Source organism: Pistacia vera, unplaced genomic scaffold (assembly GCF_008641045.1).
Source record: "Pistacia vera cultivar Batoury unplaced genomic scaffold, PisVer_v2 Contig338, whole genome shotgun sequence".
NCBI classification, from domain to species: domain Eukaryota; kingdom Viridiplantae; phylum Streptophyta; class Magnoliopsida; order Sapindales; family Anacardiaceae; genus Pistacia; species Pistacia vera.
The window spans coordinates 1,520,771-1,540,386 of record NW_022196155.1 but is presented as its reverse complement, the minus strand read 5'-3'; the positions used below and the strand labels follow the sequence as shown (position 1 = coordinate 1,540,386).

Genomic DNA, 19,616 nt, shown 5'->3' with positions numbered 1-19,616 from the left:
GAAGCTTTTTGGGAAGCATTTGTTCCCAACTGCCTTTAGGCAATCTTGATGCTTCTGAGAGAAGAATGACAGTAAAGAGAGTGAAGAGCAAGCACTTGTGCTTCCAAGAACCTAACATTTTGATCAATAGTGATCAGGATTCGATGCACAGAACCCTTCTTTAAGTTTGAAAGATAGTTGCTGCATCTTTAGAGAGTTTGTTGCAGGAGACATGTTGAGTGATGTATGGAGACTGCCAACTTGCTTGTTTGAGGAAAGATGTGTCAATGGCAGACAATGGGGTATTTGATAATTCTAAACTGTTGAGTAGCTCATGCTGTTTCTTTCATTTGTCTAATAGAAATAGAATCTCAGTGTGAGGGATTGAGGAATTTGAGGACATTTTTTATTCAGTTGGACCACCCTTTATTTGGGGTATAATTTATGTATTTGTTTATTCTTGTACTTCTGCTAACATTTATATTTGTTTAATCTTGATACTTCTGGTAACAAATCTTTCCTGTCAGGACATGTTTAAGACTTCAGAGTGATATAATTGGTAATGCCTCTTTTAAGATGGTTTATATATGTAAAAACATCCAAAAATTATCTTCTTAATTACTACTAAATTGTTATTATTAGTATAAGTTAACCATTTTTAACAATTAGAGAATCTTTTGGACAGAAATTTGATCAAGTCAGATGATGCTAATCATTATAATTAAACATTGCATAAACTTAATGTAAGCACGGGTGCATTCTAAAAGGCAAGAATCTGAGCTCTTTTATGAACTGAATGAAGCATGTGTTATTAATAAAACAAATTGCCAGTAAAGCTCTCTAATTAAGCCTGTGGTTGAAGTCCTAAAACCTAAAATTATATATCATAATCATTCCTTAATTTCAATCATGCAAACATGAGGAGAGTGCTCTTTTCATTAGTTTCAGATAGCTCAGAAGCCAAACAAAGACATTTTAAAAGAAGTCCAAAAGAAGCATCTTTGACACTTTTGTACGCTACTTTGCCAACAAAGAGAAAAAATTTAACAATAAAAGATGTTAGTTATCACTATGTCACTTCAATATCCATATTTTTATATGAATTCCTAGTAGTAAAGGCACCCCATGTCTTGTAAATTGTAATCCTAAAGATTCAACCAAAGAAAATTACTGAAATGGACATTCACCCCTCTAAATAATTTTTTTATATACAGTATTGTGTTCCGTCAAGCCGTACAATCTTTGAGAAACAGGAAACAATGATTTATACCTTATAAGAGAAAACTAAAAACCTAAATTTTTAGTTAAACGTTGCGAAATGAGTTTTCTGAAAAATTCATCAAGTAAGACCTTGATTTACTTTTAGCATGAACATGTTTGTATTTTAACCGGACCTAACTTGAATGGTGGAGCCTATATTCCTGGTTTATCACGGCCCTTGGCAAGCGGGAAGTGGTGAGTGCATAAAAAGATTGGACCCCTTTGAGAAATAAAAAAATGTTTCAAGTTGAAAGAATGTCGGGTGAAAGATAAATCTTATGTTTGTGCAGGTTTAAATGAAACAAGAGGAGTTGGAAGAAGGTGGACATTCCGCCACTTCCTTTTAAGTGGTAGGGTCCTTCAGTTCTTACTTCACTCATTGTGGTCTGTGTCTCTGTCTGTCTTATTGACATTTTGTTTCTTAATCAAATGCTTTTTGTTTATAAAATTATACATTTTAATATGGAGGTTTGAGAAACTTTGCTTATCTTACCTGTCATATTACATACTACCGCAAACCTTTGACATCCAGACTATCATTATTCAGCTTCCTGGAAACATTCCTTCAAATTTTTTAACCTTTTTTTCCTTTTTTTTTCTTTTTCAATATCAAAAGATGAAGCTATTACATCTCACTAAGATGAGTTTAGACTAGTTTATAGACTTTGATTCTCTGCACCAAATAAATGCATTTTAGATGACAAACGTTTGTGTTGTTCATAAAGGTGAGCAATGTCTAAAATGAAAGATATCTATTTAGTGTACTAATACTACTCTTGCCTGGTTGTTTTTGTCATTGAAAAACAAAAAGGACTTGAATCTCCCATGGGATATTCCAGAGTCCAGGATTTGGAGTTTCAGGAGCACTTCTAAGTGCTGGGAACAAACGGTTGTTTGTGTTTAAGAGTCGTGCTTTAGGTCAATATCAAAAGACATTGCTCACTTCCCAAAAATAAGATTGTACGAATCTTCCTTGGAGATTATAAATGTTGAACTCTTTTCACGCAGGTTCAAACACCATAATCATGCACTGAGATTGTGTTGATTATTTTATATATTCTAATGGGTATAAACTATTAGAATATGAATGTTCTTGTCTCCTGGAGAAGCTTTCTCATTAGCCTGAAAGTTTAAGTTATTTTTCTGACAAAATACAAATTGATATAAAAAAGATTCAGGAGTGCTACCAGATGTAGATTAAAACTTCCTCTTCTGAGCAAGCATTGAGAAGATTAGAATAATATCTAACGAACTCCAGAAGACATTACAAGTTTAACAACATTATTGAAGTGTATGCAGATCCAGGGAAGATAAAGCTTGTAACAAAATTGGATTTAATTGTCATTGATGTTCATAAGATATACTGTAATACAATCAGAACTCCCTCCAATTTAGGGAGGGTATATCTATGGCAGAAACAATAAAGAAAACAAGGGCTGTTAAAGAATGATCAACTGTAAAATTTTACACTTCCTATTTCAGAACTACAGCTATTGCATGCTGGAGCTGCTGCTAAGGAAAGCAAACATATATCTAATAAGCAAATGTCAAATTTCCAGCAGCCACGGAGAGTAGATGACACTAGTTGAAACTTGAAACCCCATGTTTAGATAATAGCTGACTTAATGGTTTCTGACTCTGTGGGTCGCCAATAAGTCTTGTGAGCACAAAGCATTCCTACATTGTCTTTGGAGTAAACCATTCGGATTTCCCACTGTAGGGATTTAACCAAGCCCTCAACCTCACTAATCGTTTCCACATTGTCTCGTACAATCAGGCTTCCATCTGGCCTCAGAATCCTATCAACTTCTGCAATAACCGCCTTCAAATTGCACCTGTGGCCAACAAACCACATCAAAATAGTGCAATCATCAGACATTATCAATTTATGTGAGAATTATAACTGTGAAAAATGCAATATTTAAGATTAAAATTAAAGTAATAGAGGAGGAAGAAATACCTCTTTTTGATAATTGACAAGAGATGATCAGCATGAAGAAGATCATAAGTTCTAGGGTAGGTACTGAATGACTCACACCAATCATGATATAATCCAAACAAACCCCTTTCATAGATTATTGGTAGTGTGTCTGGAGAATCAATGGGAACAACATTCATAACCCACATTTTCAAGTCTTTCAACGCTGCAGCAAACCTAGTATCATAATGGAAAGAACACCATAAATCAGGTAAACAATATGCAACTAGATGGATAATTTTAGTATAAATCTCCCCACCAACTGATGCAAAATGATCAAATCTAACCATGAACTTGGGTATTAAGATTCCAGCTTTCATATTAGAGCGAAAAATAAGGGTGAAACTACTTACCCTCCATATACAGCTCTCATGTCCATAACATTCCTCACGTTAGACCAGTCGATCCCTATACCATTCAAATATGAATTAAAAACAACATGCTTCCAATGCTGGTAGTCAGCAGTGAAATCCTCAGGAGCAGCTTTGCCATAAACGCCAACCTCAGAATTCAACCAATAAGGTGGTTTCTCCAACCTTAGCGGCCACTGCAGAGGCCATTGAGACCCACGCTTTGACTTGTCTACTGGTATTCTATGCATGCATGGCTTAAGGGATACATTCCTGAAAACATGCATCCACACTGGATTAGTAATATTACTTGTTATGAACATTAGAGATCCATCAAAATCTCCCCATCAGCATTATTGATGTTTGCACTCTCCAGGTCAAAGATTGGACAATTGATAATAGAATTAGTTATCAGAAACTGTTGAAACTAAGTAATTCCAGAAGTATATATATATTAAAAGAAAAAAGTACCAGGCAGCATTAGGATCTTCAGACTCATTGCATAGTGGAGGCTCATTTTTAGGTCTTTTCTTATAACAGTCATTTGATGTTGTCTTTTGATATATTGCTGCAGCAACACCATTCAATTTGTCCTTCTTAATAGTCTTCAAATCCCAGCACATTGACTTTGTTAGCTCAGACATTGCTGCCATTAATCATGACAAAGAAAGAAAAAAGATGTTAGCAACAATCTTACCAGTCTCTCGAGAGGGACATAAACTAGGTTAGAAGTAGGTTAGAAGTATTCAACCTTTCCAAATGCCAACATCTTCTGGAAGCTTTTGGTAAACAGGAGTGGCAGACCAGACAAAGTAACCACCAGGTCGCAAGACGCGATTGAGCTCCAAAAGAAGAGCGCCACCTGCAATTTGGATGAAAACATATCACTAAATAAAAATAAAATGCAAAAATTATAATAATATATAAATGAAAATACATTAAAAAAAGATGTAGACATCACCTTCAATATGCCAAGGGACCCTACATCGGGCACAGTGGATAAGATCAAACACTGAACTGGGATATGGTAGTCTCTTGGTGCCCATAACAGATAATATGGCAGGGATTCCCCGCTCAAGAGCAAATTGCACTTGGGCTTCATGCTCATCCTTGGGAGCAAATGACATTGCAAGGACATCTTTTTCAAAAAGAAAACCTCCAAAGCTGGCCACACCACAACCAACATCCAATATTACACGACTTCTACTCCCCCACGCAATGTCAGGATGTGACTGCATTATAATTACAAATTACATTTTAATTCAAGCATTGTACTGGACTCAAGAATTCATTTTTCTTTCCTAGATCAACCAAAAACAGCTTTAACAATGAAACCTCCAAACCAGTCCATTGGGTCTCTTGAGAATTGGAGAATTAATAGTCATAAGGAAAATAATATAAAATAATAACAGTAACTGCAGCGACACAGAGCATGATTGATTTTCAAGATAATGAAAACATGCTAATAAGAAACTTATAAAAATTTGCAGCGGAAACTTCATAGTGTCACAATATGTATAATAAAATATAAAATTAGTCATGAGAATCAAATGAAGCCATACATGCATAGTTCAGCAATATAGAAAAGGACAATACTAAGTACATTAAGAAAATTTCCAGACACCACTCAATATTCATGAATAACCAGAGATCACATCCATTTTCCCCAGCAGACATGTCTTTGTATAGACTATATGATTAAGATATGCAAGAAGAACACATATGTTGTTTAAAATAAGAACTATATAGCACTTTGATTTAATGTTTAGAGCTCATCCTCTTGATGTTTTGCTTGCAAATAAAGAGAAATAAGGACAACGATATTAGTTTACAGGCAGAGAAAAACCTTCAGAGAAGCTCTTAAGATCATATTTTTGTGCAAAGACCACAAGCACAACTATGGGTATATATTTATGAATATTACAGGAGCACTAACATCAGTCAGAATGAGATACACAGTGTCTCCAGTGTATGTCCATGCTCCTGTAGTGTTTATTAGGCACACTTACACAATACTGATAGAGGATAGCACATAAAGTCTGCCTTTTTCAATTTTGACTCTGTGAAATCAAAATATATATTATAAAACACACATGATAAGCAACAATACAAACAAAGCAAAAAACAATCGAAGTACTGGAAGGACCTTGTAGCAGAAGAGAAATAGTAAAAAGAAAAGGGCTCACATTTTGAATGAAGTCAATGTAATGAAGAGCACCATTCTTGAACTGAGTTCCACCACCAGGAAAAGTAAGGTATTCACCATCAACTTTAACCCAATTTTGGTGTCCCTTAATCTCTGCAAGCTTTGTGTGTGGAACATTATAGTACCATATCTGCACGACACACCATTTGAACAAATCTCAACCCAAGTGAATTACATTATATTTCAGTTGATTTGGATTATATGATCATACCTTACTCCTGCTTTTAGGCCACTTAATTGAGCGTCTATATCCTTCCGGCAAGGGAACAACACAGGTGGGAGCTTCTTCAGGGCAGTGCCGTTCTCGATGTTCATAATGCTTTGTACTTCGAAGCCTTCTGATAGTTTGCCAATTGTCAAGGCAAGGGATGTAGTCTGGCCCAGCAGTTGCATTACAGAGTTTCCAGTTATAATGATTTCGGTCCTTCGATATGGAAGATTGTTGTGATTCCTTCTCCTTTTGAGACTCAATTGCTTGAGTTGACCAGGCACCATTTTGAGTATTGGTTTCATTCAAAATATCTGACTGTTCAGCAGCAGGGAAATTTTCAATTGACTCCTTAACCTTTTCATTGTTTTCCATGTTATTGTCCCCAATTTTTTGTTCTGAATTCTTTTTTTTGTCTCCAATTTTTTGTTCTGAATTTTTGTTATTGTTTCCAATATTTTGATCTAAATTCTTATCCTGATTTTGAGAAACCTCCCTATCAGTCTGACTAACCTCAACTGACTCAGTTTTGTTTTCACCCAAACTNATTCAAGCATTGTACTGGACTCAAGAATTCATTTTTCTTTCCTAGATCAACCAAAAACAGCTTTAACAATGAAACCTCCAAACCAGTCCATTGGGTCTCTTGAGAATTGGAGAATTAATAGTCATAAGGAAAATAATATAAAATAATAACGGTAACTGCAGCGACACAGAGCATGCTTGATTTTCAAGATAATGAAAACATGCTAATAAGAAACTTATAAAAATTTGCAGCGGAAACTTCATAGTGTCACAATATGTATAATAAAATATAAAATTAGTCATGAGAATCAAATGAAGCCATACATGCATAGTTCAGCAATATAGAAAAGGAGAATACTAAGTACATTAAGAAAATTTCCAGACACCACTCAATATTCATGAATAACCAGAGATCACATATCCATTTTCCCCAGCAGACATGTCTTTGTATAGACTATATGATTAAGATATGCAAGAAGAACACATATGTTGTTTAAAATAAGAACTATATAGCACTTTGAATTAATGTTTAGAGCTCATCCTCTTGATGTTTTGCTTGCAAATAAAGAGAAATAAGGACAACGATATTAGTTTACAGGCAGAGAAAAACCTTCAGTGAAGCTCTTAAGATCATATTTTTGTACAAAAACCACAAGCACAAATATGGGTATATATTTATGAATATTACAGGAGCACTAACATCCGTCAGAATGAGATACACAGTGTCTCCAGTGTATGTCAATGCTCCTGTAGTGGCTATTAGGCACACTTACACAATACTGATAGAGGATAGCACATAAAGTCTGCCTTTTTCAATTTTGACTCTGTGAAATCAAAATATATATTATAAAACACACATGATAAGCAACCATACAAACAAAGCAAAAAACAATCGAAGTACCGGAAGGACCTTGTAGCAGAAGAGAAATAGTAAAAAGAAAAGGGCTCACATTTTGAATGAAGTCAATGTAATGAAGAGCACCATTCTTGAACTGAGTTCCACCACCAGGAAAAGTAAGGTATTCACCATCAACTTTAACCCAATTTTGGTGGCCCTTAATCTCTGCAAGCTTTGTGTGTGGAACATTATAGTACCATATCTGCACGACACACCATTTGAACAAATCTCAACCCAAGTGAATTACATTATATTTCAGTTGATTTGGATTATATGATCATACCTTACTCCTGCTTTTAGGCCACTTAATTGAGCGTCTATATCCTTCCGGCAAGGGAACAACACAGGTGGGAGCTTCTTCAGGGCAGTGCCGTTCTCGATGTTCATAATGCTTTGTACTTCGAAGCCTTCTGATAGTTTGCCAATTGTCAAGGCAAGGGATGTAGTCTGGCCCAGCAGTTGCATTACAGAGTTTCCACTTATAATGATTTTGGTCCTTCGATATGGAAGATTGTTGTGATTCCTTCTCCTTTTGAGACTCAATTGCTTGAGTTGACCAGGCACCATTTTGAGTATTGGTTTCATTCAAAATATCTGACTGTTCAGCAGCAGGGAAATTTTCAATTGACTCCTTAACCTTTTCATTGTTTTCCATGTTATTGTCTCCAATTTTTTGTTCTGAATTCTTATTGTTGTCTCCAATTTTTTGTTCTGAATTTTTGTTATTGTTTCCAATATTTTGATCTAAATTCTTATCCTGATTTTGAGAAACCTCCCTATCAGTCTGACTAACCTCAACTGACTCAGTTTTGTTTTCACCCAAACTCCCCTCTGATTCAGTCTGTGCAATTTTATTTGTTTCTCCACGTCCAGCTTCTGATTTTGAATCTCCAAACCCAGATTTAGATTCACCCTCTGACCTTCTTCCACCCTCATCATTTTCAACCTGTGTCTTAGGCTCCTCTTCAGACTTAATCTTCTCGTCAGAACTCTCCTTCACTAAATTCTCTTCCTGCTCTTCATTTACTGTATTGCTAGACACAGTAGATTCATCATTGCTCTCCGTCACACTCTTCTCTTCCTGAGTATCCATCACTATGTTCTCCGACTCTTTTACAGGCATATCATTGCCATCCCCTCGTATTTCATCCTTAGGTAACTCATTTGAAGTGTCTTTGAAGTTCTCAGTCACTTTTATAGGCATATCATTGCCATCCCGTAGTATTTCATCCTTAGGTAACTCACTTGAAGTGTCTTTGAAGTTCTCAGACTCATTTAGTGTTTGTTTCACTTCATCTATAATTGCCTGAGATGAAGATTCTGAATTCTGAATGGGTACAACCGATGATGACATTAACATCCAAACCCCCACCAAACAAAAACCTACAAACATAACTACAGTAACTGTAGAACAATAATTTGATGACTTCCTCCCGCCAACTCGGGAATACTTCCCCAATGCCATATTTTCTCAGAACAAATATCCCAGATCAGATACACCAGGTTAAGCAATAACTATACATCATCTAATGGTAAGATCAACCACCTGCAATTAATAGTCAACAGAAATTTTCAGGCCGCACGATTAACAAACCTATAAACAAAATAAAATGAAATGCGGGCGGGTGGTTAGAGAGATCTGAAAATTGACAAGTACTCATAAGCTGAAACCTGCTTCTAATCGTACTGAAATCTTATATTCTAACTATATGTCAACTCAACCTCTTCAAGAAGAATCTATAATGATTCTCCCCTGTGGAAATGCTAATAAGCGTTACATGATTCATACTTTGTTTGATCTTAATACAAAAATAAAAGCTTTTTATTTTCAACTTCAAATTAAGCCAATACAATTGGATTTATTTTCCTATATTCTGGCGCCTTTTATGGATTTCACGAAACCCTTATTGCCTTAAAATTATAGCATCCATTTCATCTGTGCAATCATGACACTGAAAACTGAAAATATCATTTCTATGAAACTCAAAAGTATTTTTTTTTTTTCTAATTCTCCCACATGTGCCAAGAAGTGCATTAAAAATAAACGTCCCAATACAGATCTAAAAAAGCAAATTAACACATTCAAAAATAAAAAAAATAAAAAAAATAAAAAGAGAGAGAGGGAGAGAAAGTTGAAGTGGACAGGGGCGCAAGCTTTCTTCTGTTCACTATTAAATTAATAAATAAAAATCACAATAGATTTGACAGCTAAAACAAATCCCACACAAATTCATATCATTCACGAAATAACGAACATCTCCACGAGAAAGCTAAGCTCCGGTCATTCGCAAAACAAAAGAACGAAAACCAGATCCATGCATGAACGTAGAAAGACCAAGCAATCACAAAACCCAGAAAGAAATGCGAGTAAAGCTAAAGCATCAAGTATTACCTCCGTCAAGTGAACAGGGGTTGTCTCGAATCTGAAGAGTGCGTAAGCAAGTTCCCCGGTGTCAGAGAGAGAGAGAGGATAAACGAGATACGAAGAGAGCGTGACAGCTAATGTTAACAAGTGAGATTAAAAAAAAAAAAAGAGTTAAAAAATAGAGACAGAGTGAGATTTTATTTTTAGACAAATGACTTCTGTGCTACCGCGTTTCTCTCCGCTTATAAGGGATTATATAATATAAATATTTTTTCTTTTTCTTTTCCACCATTTTGGTAACTGCTCCTTCGATTCATTGGCGCCCCCTTGACCTTGGAATTTAAATAGTTACAAGATAATCGTCATATCTAATCATTTATAATATTACTCTAATTGGTAATTGCGATTTAAATGTTTATGTGATATGAATATATGTATTGGTTTGAGATGAATTAGAAATAAAAGAATGCACCCACGTGTACTGAGTTACAGTATGGCCCATGAAATCAATCACCGTATTAGCGTAATTGTACATACGCAGAGTCCTCCATGAATGGGTCCCATGATGATGTTACCAACTTACCATACTATTAAAAAGCCAGTAATTGGTCCCCATAAGGTGCCGGCCCACCATAATTATTCCCTAATAGTGTGTCAGCCGAGTCAGCTCCATTTGGCTCAGCTTGACTCGGCTACAGTGCTAACCGAGTTTGAACTGGGCAGATTTTGGCTCGAAAATCTTGATCGAAAAAGCAAAAAAATTGGAAAACTAAGTGTTTTTTTTTTTTTTTTTTACTCACCTCAAATGTTCAATCTCAAGCTTAACACTGTAGCAAACAAGTCGAGCTTGATTAACTCAAAACTCGGCTCGACTCATTTACACCCTTAATAGTTGTAGAACGAGAGGCAAAGAAAATTAAAAATTGAATTTGTAAGGTATTCAACGAGTCTCGAAGATTAAGTAAGATGCATACAAACTAGCCTAAACACTATAATCATTAAAAAAAAAAAAAAAAGATTGAGAATTGGAGGACCAATGAGAGAATCCAAACCCTATTTTTTTATATGAATTTAGAAATGAGATAAATCCTAATACTTAATTATTCAACTTATATTTCTTCTTACTCTTTACCAACATTGAGGTGACATAAATGTTATATAATAATTCTAACCATGTAAATATTATCCACTTCAAATTTTATCTCAACATTTTTAAACGTTAGGGTGTATTGACAGATTGTCACAATTTCACATCATCAAGTCACGAGTTTATATTTGAAATTCAATCATTGGACCGGTAAATCAAATCTACTAGACCACTACTTAACTGGACTTGGAGAGGATTGGACCTGCCTAGGTCCATTTTACGCAATTACATATGGACCTCTTCGTCATTTCGGGTCCAAGTACGGGTTAAAACTTTTGGCCCAATTTTCCAGTGGTGACACGTCATCACATTATCTACAACTACAGATGACGTGTCACAACTTTGAACAAAGTAGCCAATCAGGACTAACCAAAACCAAAAAGAACTTTCGAAATAAAGATTAAAAAAAACGAAGAAACGAACGTGTGGAGGGAAAGGCTTGACGTAGATTTTGTCGTGGTGGGGACGCTGAAGTTAGCGTATCACAGTCCACATGATCACAACTATGAACTCCAATTCTCCACATATCCCATCCCTCTTTCTCTCTCCAAACTGAAAGACAATGGTGGGTTTTCGACAATGAAGAAGAAGAGAAAGATTACTGGGGGGTTATGCTTCTTCCATGGCCTGTCATTCTGCTTACTATTCTGCCTTTTCACCATCACCACTGACGGATTTTTCTGGCAAGTTCAAGTCTTCAAGACGATATATTTGTAAACCTATTCAGATTTCTTCCATTATTCGCCGTAGAGCTTCTTATAATACTCTTGTTTCTGAGGTTTTATTTCTTTCCTCTCCATACTTTTTATGTTAATGTTCTTTATGCAATGGCATTGGCATGCACTGTCATTTCTTTTTTGTAATATTTTTCGTTGGTTTTTAGACAAATGTTGATTTTACTGAGCAACTATTGATCTTGACCAATCACTGTAAGGCCAAAATAAGAAATGGAACGTGTGGCTCACTTTTTTACTCAATGTCTTTGGTTGAGTCTCGAATTGGTCGTCAATTTGTGAAACTACTTGGCATAATGATGTTGATGTTTCTTTGAAGGGGTGTGGAGCTTTGTTCTTGGTATGAAAAAATCGAAATGTAATGTGCTGGGAATTATTGTAAATGGGAAACAAAATGTTTGTTCACATTGAGATTATGAGCATTCTAAATTTTGATGGAATGTTGGGAAAAGTAGGTACAAATATGCCTCTCTGTTATTGCAAGCCAATTTGGGTACTAGTATACATTTCAGAGCTCCATTTGATTTTGTTTTAAACCCTCAGCCATTACAGGAAGAATTCAATTGAAATGTTTTATTAGAATTTTGACCTCTAATCACAGCATATACCCTTTACTAAATCATCTGCTTTCAAATCTATCATATGTACATGACACTATAAACAAATCTCTCTATGGTTTGTTACCCTGAAATCTGATTGCCTAAAGGTTAGTCATTCTGTTCTCTAGCCGCTTTCCATTTAGTTTTGCATCAACTAAATGTAATATTGGAAACTTTCAATTTCTTCCCCATGCTTTCGTCAAGCAACTAAATGGTGCATTTTTGTTTAGCCCATATTTCATATAATATTTTGGTAGAAAAACTGTTTGTTATTGAATTGAATTATATATTTTTCCTTTTCACTTACCCCATTGAGTATTTTAGCAAGTTTAAAAGAATGAATTGTTGCTTAGCTTCTGTCACTTATTTAGGTGTAATCATAATCCTGAATCCATCATTGCTTGTTGCCGGAGTTATGAGTTTACTTGAAAGAAAAAGAAAAGATGTTCTGATGCTTCTATGTTTGGTGTTCTATTATTATCTCTGTTCACTTGCCATCTAATTGGATGGTGTATTAACATATTCTAATTGCTAGGCTGTTAGGCTCTTGGGACCTCCAGCAAGTTTTGAAGCTTCAAAGCTGAAAGTTGTTTTCATGGGAGAGAGCATGAATGACTATTCTAGAATCCTTCCAAGGACATACATCCTATCACATTGTGACTTTACGGCTAACTTAACTCTGACTATATCCAACGTAATCAACCTTGAACAGGTATGTACACTTAATATTTAATAATGTTGCATTTGAACTTTTTACTTAATGTTTGTACACTTGGAACTGGTGATGTGTTCATGTTAAGATTACCATATAAGTTCTATGTTTCTAGTTGGGTGAATATCTCGTAGCATATCTGAATCTTTGATTGATGTCAGCCTTTTCTTATATGTCCATGACAGTTAAGAGGGTGGTACATCAAGGATGATGTTGTAGCCGAATGGAAAAAAGTGAAAGATGATATGTGTCTGCATGTTCACTGCTATGTGAGTGGCCCCAGTCTCTTGCGAGACCTGGCAGCTGAGTTTCGATACCACATATTCTCCAAGGAAATGCCTTTGGTAAGTTTTTTCACAGTAATGATCCATTAGATTATCTCGTTTTAGATAAAGGCCCAGGAATAATTAGGACAGATCTATCAAGTGTTTGTCCTGGCATTGTGCATCATGATTAAAGAGCCATGTTGACGCTATGTGACCAGTGGCTGCCGACCATAAACCATTCATAATTCATTCAACCATCATATCTTACTTTGTGATTCTCTATCCCATTCTCCATGAGGACTGATATGCAGGTTTCTGCTTCCAGTTTCAGGACAGAGAACAGGTGCATTAGTATTCCTCTTCCATTGCTATAGACATTTCATCAATGAATGTCCCCTCTCATCATAGTCTTTGCTTGAGTAGAGTTTTATAATGGCTTAACGTATGCCAAATGACTAGAATATTTGGTTAATGTTACACAGGTACTGAAAGCTGTGCTACATGGAGATTCAATACTTTTCGGGGAGCATCCTGAGCTGATGGATGCCTTAGTCCGGGTTTACTTCCATTCAAGCTCAAAACATTACAATCGCATGGAATATTGGGGGCCACTCAAGGATGCTGCAGAGGTATAATTAATTGCATAAATATGAATTAGATTAACTACTTCCCAAATAATTCCTCTGCTTTTCTTCAATTGTTTTATCAAGAAAGTTAGCTCTCACACTATATTTACATCAGTTCAGTGTTGTTATGAGTAGTTAAAATCCGCCGTACTAATGTATTTTCACAAACTTATTTGGAAATTAACTCCATAAGCAAAAGTAAATCTGTTGTTTTTCTCTATTTATTTATCAGGGAAGACAAGAAGCACTTATTCAAGGTTTGTTGACTGCAAGTGAAGGTTCCCGATCTCTCAAAAAGTGGCGAAGGCCAAAATCCATCTTCCAAGCTCTATTTGCCTTTCTTCTTTGAATACATTGCATAGACAACACAATTTAGAAGGCTGACTGCATGCTTCGAGTGCAGTAGCTCATCAGACTCTGTTTTTTTAAAAACAAAATCACGAAAATGCTCATTTCAGGATTCGAAAGTCAAGGCTCAATTTGCATCGAAGTAAAGATTAATTGCTTTGATTCTTTTGCAACTAATGTATTTGTTCAATTGTAAAACATTGTTTACCATTGTTTTGCAACTGAGCCCATTTGTTCATTCTTCAATCAATGGCTCATGTCTTTTGTTGCTTTGTAAATCAAATTTGTAAAGCTGAAGTCTTGTTTCCAAGCTGTGTTTTAACACGCACACAATCTCTCTCTTCTTAATAAATTTCTTTTTTCATTTTTTTCCTTTTGTATGATTAACTTAGTCCCGAAACCCTTTAGAAGAAACATTAAGATTTTTTATTGCGAAGTAGTTTTTTTGCAAATTATATTCCAACTAATGTATGAAAATCAAATGATTGGAACAAATAGTTTTCGTTTGGAGTAGCGATTTGTGCAGAACTTCTAGAACTAAAACAAACGTTGCTTTCCCTGGAAGTTTATGATGAGGAACCAAGTCATTTTCTCCATGGTTTAGAAGACATCTAGCCTTGTCAGCGCTGTTTAGACACCACGGCAGCCCACCGGAAACAGTCAAACACATCCAGTTAAAAAAATGCAACGTGTAGGGACATCAAATGACCTAGAGTCAGCTACAAATGGCTTTGCCTATTAGATTCTGAAGATGACGTTTAATTGTCTAATATAAAAGTTTTTTACCATAAAATGAGTCTCGAAATGACTTCCAGTGTAACACATTAATTTACCAACTGGGTCTAGATTATCATCCCCAAGATACAAAAATACCCTTTACTTAAATTAATATATCAGGTGATATTCTTCCTTAATTTGCCGGCCTGAATGCACATCAACAACATTTATGGAGTCTGTGAAGTATAATATTTGTTAGTTGTTTGAGATTTCTAATAAGGATAATTTACAAGTACACGCTGAAATGGAACCTTTGGAATTTTATAACAATTCTTTTCAAAGCTTAAAAAATACATTTCATCATATGAATAATAAAATAAATAATACCCTTGATTCCGATCATGAGTTACAATTGCCAGGAACATTCAGTTGTAGTGTTGTACTTATTTAAATAACACATAAAATTAAATGACTGCATTACATTTCACTCTTTCATCCTCTATTTTTATTGGTTCGGGGTGTGTTTGATTGGTAGGACTCTGTAGAATATTTTTTGCTAAATTAATAGTGCCCTCGACCTCTCCTAAGCAACATAAAATATTCTTGCAATCAATATAAAAAATGGAATTGGGTCTCGATGGAATCCTTTTTTTTTTTCCCTCTCTAATTCTCTTTCTCTATTCGATGCTGTTGCTGCTGTTACTTGAATCTGATATGGTTTGGTTAATTTGGTCGCCATCAATACTGTGCTATGGACATATATGTCACCACTCCAATAATAGTTTTCATATTCTTAATACCATGATTTGATTTTTATTATAAATGGCAAGGCAGTGGCTTGTCAATCATTTTCATTTCAAGTACATACCGAGAAAATGTTGGAACTGAAATCTTGCTGCCGGCCGGGAACAATTTTATATTTTAAAATACTGTTATATACGTGTACACGTGTATCAAGATTATGGTAAAAACGACTCAAATTTCATGCAAACCTAATACGTACATATCCACAAAATCGTTTTCAGTTGACTACTCCAAATATTTCTGTCACAATCTTCTGGAAAAAATAAAATTATAATAATCGTTAGAATATTTTAATCACAGATTCCCACTGCTAGAAAGAATATCGTTAAACACAATGCTTAATTAGATGGGTTGGGTGGACACTCAAGATATATCAAATTAAAATTCTGAAAGTATTATACAATTTATTATAATAAAACTGAAAGGGACTTTTGGTTCATTAATTAACAATAAACAGGCAAAATTTAGACAAACAAAACGTCATCAACATCAAGTGTGCTTGCCTCATCGAACTCCCCAAACTCTGCAGGCTGCTTGACAATTAGAATTATTCATCGATCTTCCTATATATACAAACTCAATCAGAATTCAAACCAGCATTTTTAATTGTCTCCGTAATACACTAAAGCCTGAAGAGTGGAGAGAAAAATGAAAACTTGTTTTGGGATAGAAGTAGGATTACAATCGCAATTGTGTAAAGTAGAGTCTGGAAAGATTGACAAGTATTGCTACTGCTGCATGGCTCCACCCATTCGTGGAAGCATCAAGCGTCAGATCTTCAACGATTTTTTGCAAATCCTTAAAGCTTTAACAAGGAAGATGAGCCGACTTCTCAGCAAATGTGAAGAACTCTGACCTTCCTCGTCAAGGCAGTATAATTATTAATTACTCTTCGAATATAATCTTTTCCTTTCCTTTCGGTTCTTTTTTTTTTTTTTTCTATTTTCTTTTTTCCTTTTTGTGTAAAACTCGATGGTTCAGAGAATAAATTACACTCTGTAAGTTATTCATATAATATTGTGTGACTATGTTACATATATATACAAAATAAAATTATACGTTGTATAAAGTTTTATCTGCTTTTTCGTTTTGCACTACTTGTTATCCGTTGAAGATTGTGATATCATGCTGGAAATGATAAAGTTGGCAGAAAATTCGAATGGCATGTTCTGCCGCTGTTTGGACTCCTACTGTTCATGCAGAAGCAGTTTTTGGTCACTGTTTTAGAAAGGATTCAGTGATGTGTTTAGGTGAATTAGGTTTGATTAAATGTAATATTTTCATATGTTTGTACGTGTATTAGTTGAAGTATTGAGTTTAAATTTCAAATTTGTAAATCTTTAGGTGAAAACAGTGGCGGGTGCTTGTATAAATTTATCCCTGTTTTTTGAATAAAAAAACAGAGCATTATTTTCCAGTTCTCAGTTCTCTCTCTTTCATCAGTTTTTCCTCTTTGTTTTCATGCAAAACCAACATTATCAACAGATGAGCATGAGCGTCTAAATTCGGGGAAAGCGAAAGGGCGTATAATATATAGTGTACAGTGTACTAGGAGTACAATGAGCAGCTGTTCCTGGTTATCAACTGACAAGTTCATAGGCGCCATATAAGGTATGTTTCATGCACAAGGTACATAGATTTTGCGAGAAATTGTGTATATATACTACTTAATTGAATAAGTATCGAGTTAAATATTTTTCTCCAGTACATATATATATATATATATATAGAAATCTACATCTTTTTTAATTTGAAGGGCTGATGTCTAGATCAAAGGACTGTATTTATAAGGGCTGAAGTACCTTAGGAACAAAGTTCCTCTTTTATTTGCGTGAGAGCCAAGAGGAATAATCATCTCCTATTAAAAATCACCAGGACGACTATATTGATTCAACTGGGACCAATAACAGAAAGGGTGATTCTTAGAAACTTGTTGATTCGGCAGTTAAAAAGAGTCAATGATACTATTTCAACATCTGATTATATTAAAAAATATTGGCGCATTATGGGTTGAAAAGTAAAGTTGCATCCGGAAGTACCTTTTTTTTTTTTTATAATAGTCTTAAATAAAGTTGATATATGTTGCTCACATCTCTCATAATTTTTTGCTTTCATTAGTCAATCACTCAATCAATCACAAAATTAATCTAGATTGGCCATTCATGCATCATAAACCAAACACTTTTCCTGCTTGTTCTTGAACGGCATTAATTAATTTGGTGAACTGTGAATTCTCTCAATAGATTTAGGCACTTTCTCATTTCACACCAGAAAAGTCATCATATGATAAATATTAATTAATTATATATGGAATGACGTAACGTACCGCGTCTAATTATCAATGATTCTTTCTTTCCTTCATTTGTAGAAAAATTTGATATCCTAAATTTTCTACCTCATAATTCTGGTTCACGACTGATTTGATCAGTATCAGAACCATTACTATGTTTTAACTTTTCTTACGCGTCTGTCAATTGATACGCGGTTATGATCTTTCTCTTTCACTTTGATGATTAACTGAAAGCAAAGTACCCATAGCTAGCTATACTGTTTTGGTTCTCTAGAGTTATAGTAGGAAAACGACATTTCCCAACCACAGGATACCACCTAGCCTCTCCTCTGGGTGTTAAACACGACAGAGAGAAGCTATTTCGGATTTAGAATGTTGACTTGGGTCACAAATTGATGGGATTTTCATGCGTGATTCGCCAACTAGTGTAGTATGCTGCCTTATAATAGGAAGTACGCAAGAACTTTCCTCTTGCATTAATTCCTTATACAAATCAACATATATATTGCCTTCAAAGGCTCTCTATGCTTCCTCATACAAAAATATATTCTCTTCTGTCTAAAATGGATAAGAAGCCAACCGAAGTCGGGTCTGGAAGAGCAAATGCCGGCGGGAGCAAGAGCAAGGGGCGCTGCCATCCTATTAGAGGACACATCAAGCGCCAGATTTTCGCACTTCTCTTCACAAAACTGAAGCTAGCTACCCAACATGTCGTTTCTTGTCTAAGTAGGGATGACTAACCTCCAGATTTAGGCATTATCTAGATTGGATTGCTGGGTTTAGGTTTACAAGTAGTACTAAATTCTTCTTATTAAAGTAATTTGTTGTTATTGTTTGAGTAAACGACATAGGTTCAGCGAAATGACTGTTCGTACCTGGTTTCAATTATTCAGATTCTCACCCTTAAAATAACCCCGTTTTCTTTCAATTCGTTTAATAGTTAAAGGCTAAAATGGTCATTTCATATATTTAATATTTTCATTTTCTGCAAAAACATCTCTCCCATCCAGCCACCACCTTTCAATACCATCACGACAGAAACCCCCAAGTCACCACCCACCGCCATTCCACCCATCCACCACCCTCGCAATCCCTCTAAACCCCAAAGTCATCCCTGCCGCCACCAAACAACCACCACCAAATCACTCAAAAATTCAGCCACAAACCACCACAAACTCAACACCCAACGCAACCAAAATTGGCACACAACCACAGGCAAGAGGCTGACCTAGTGTCACGGGCTGGGAGTTTCACACCCAAAAGGCTAACCTATTAGGTGGAGGGACTCCCCCCATTTATAAGCCCAAGACCTCNGACATTTCCCAACCACAGGATACCACCTAGCCTCTCCTCTGGGTGTTAAACACGACAGAGAGAAGCTATTTCGGATTTAGAATGTTGACTTGGGTCACAAATTGATGGGATTTTCATGCGTGATTCGCCAACTAGTGTAGTATGCTGCCTTATAATAGGAAGTACGCAAGAACTTTCCTCTTGCATTAATTCCTTATACAAATCAACATATATAGTAATAATAATAATAATATTGCCTTCAAAGGCTCTCTATGCTTCCTCATACAAAAATATATTCTCTTCTGTCTAAA

At 35.4% G+C, this 19,616-nt stretch overlaps 2 protein-coding genes across 3 annotated transcripts; one reads left to right on the top strand and one right to left on the bottom strand.

Moving 5' to 3' along the window:
- Nucleotides 1–2,556: 2,556 nt before the first annotated feature.
- LOC116137999 (probable methyltransferase PMT25) lies at nucleotides 2,557–9,917 on the bottom strand. Of its 2 annotated transcripts, XM_031423695.1 has the most exons (10): nucleotides 9,797–9,917; nucleotides 8,224–8,950; nucleotides 5,985–6,520; nucleotides 5,754–5,903; nucleotides 4,529–4,799; nucleotides 4,319–4,429; nucleotides 4,039–4,213; nucleotides 3,571–3,840; nucleotides 3,200–3,394; nucleotides 2,557–3,074 (listed from the first exon to the last, which is right to left on the bottom strand). In XM_031423695.1, exons 2-10 carry the CDS (start codon nucleotides 8,867–8,869, stop codon nucleotides 2,846–2,848), a joined length of 2,583 nt encoding a protein of 860 aa, XP_031279555.1. In that variant the 5' UTR covers nucleotides 8,870–8,950; nucleotides 9,797–9,917; the 3' UTR covers nucleotides 2,557–2,845. The 2 variants fall into 2 exon arrangements, with proteins under 2 accessions (XP_031279555.1, XP_031279556.1); XM_031423696.1 differs by lacking the exons at nucleotides 5,754–5,903; nucleotides 5,985–6,520 and adding an exon at nucleotides 7,457–7,606 and having other exon boundaries at nucleotides 7,688–8,950.
- Nucleotides 9,918–11,434: 1,517 nt separating this feature from the next.
- LOC116138000 (magnesium dechelatase SGRL, chloroplastic) lies at nucleotides 11,435–14,570 on the top strand. The gene is made up of 5 exons (XM_031423697.1): nucleotides 11,435–11,694; nucleotides 12,785–12,961; nucleotides 13,147–13,305; nucleotides 13,710–13,856; nucleotides 14,086–14,570. The coding sequence occupies exons 1-5, from the start codon at nucleotides 11,539–11,541 to the stop codon at nucleotides 14,200–14,202; spliced, it is 756 nt and encodes a 251-aa protein (XP_031279557.1). The 5' UTR covers nucleotides 11,435–11,538; the 3' UTR covers nucleotides 14,203–14,570.
- The last annotated feature ends 5,046 nt before the right edge of the window (nucleotides 14,571–19,616 follow it).

Excerpts from the sequence above, each read along its gene's own strand:
- LOC116137999 (XM_031423696.1), bottom strand. The coding sequence starts at position 8,869 with ATGGCATTGGGGAAGTATTCCCGAGTTGGCGGGAGGAAGTCATCAAAT. Across the intron at positions 4,800-7,456 it reads ACATTGACTTCATTCAAAAT|TCACATCCTGACATTGCGTG; the intron begins GTGAGCCCTTTT and ends ATTATAATGCAG. Across the intron at positions 3,841-4,038 it reads GAAGATCCTAATGCTGCCTG|GAATGTATCCCTTAAGCCAT; the intron begins GTACTTTTTTCT and ends GCATGTTTTCAG.
- LOC116138000 (XM_031423697.1), top strand. The coding sequence starts at position 11,539 with ATGGCCTGTCATTCTGCTTACTATTCTGCCTTTTCACCATCACCACTG. Across the intron at positions 13,306-13,709 it reads TCTCCAAGGAAATGCCTTTG|GTACTGAAAGCTGTGCTACA; the intron begins GTAAGTTTTTTC and ends AATGTTACACAG. Across the intron at positions 13,857-14,085 it reads CACTCAAGGATGCTGCAGAG|GGAAGACAAGAAGCACTTAT; the intron begins GTATAATTAATT and ends TTTATTTATCAG.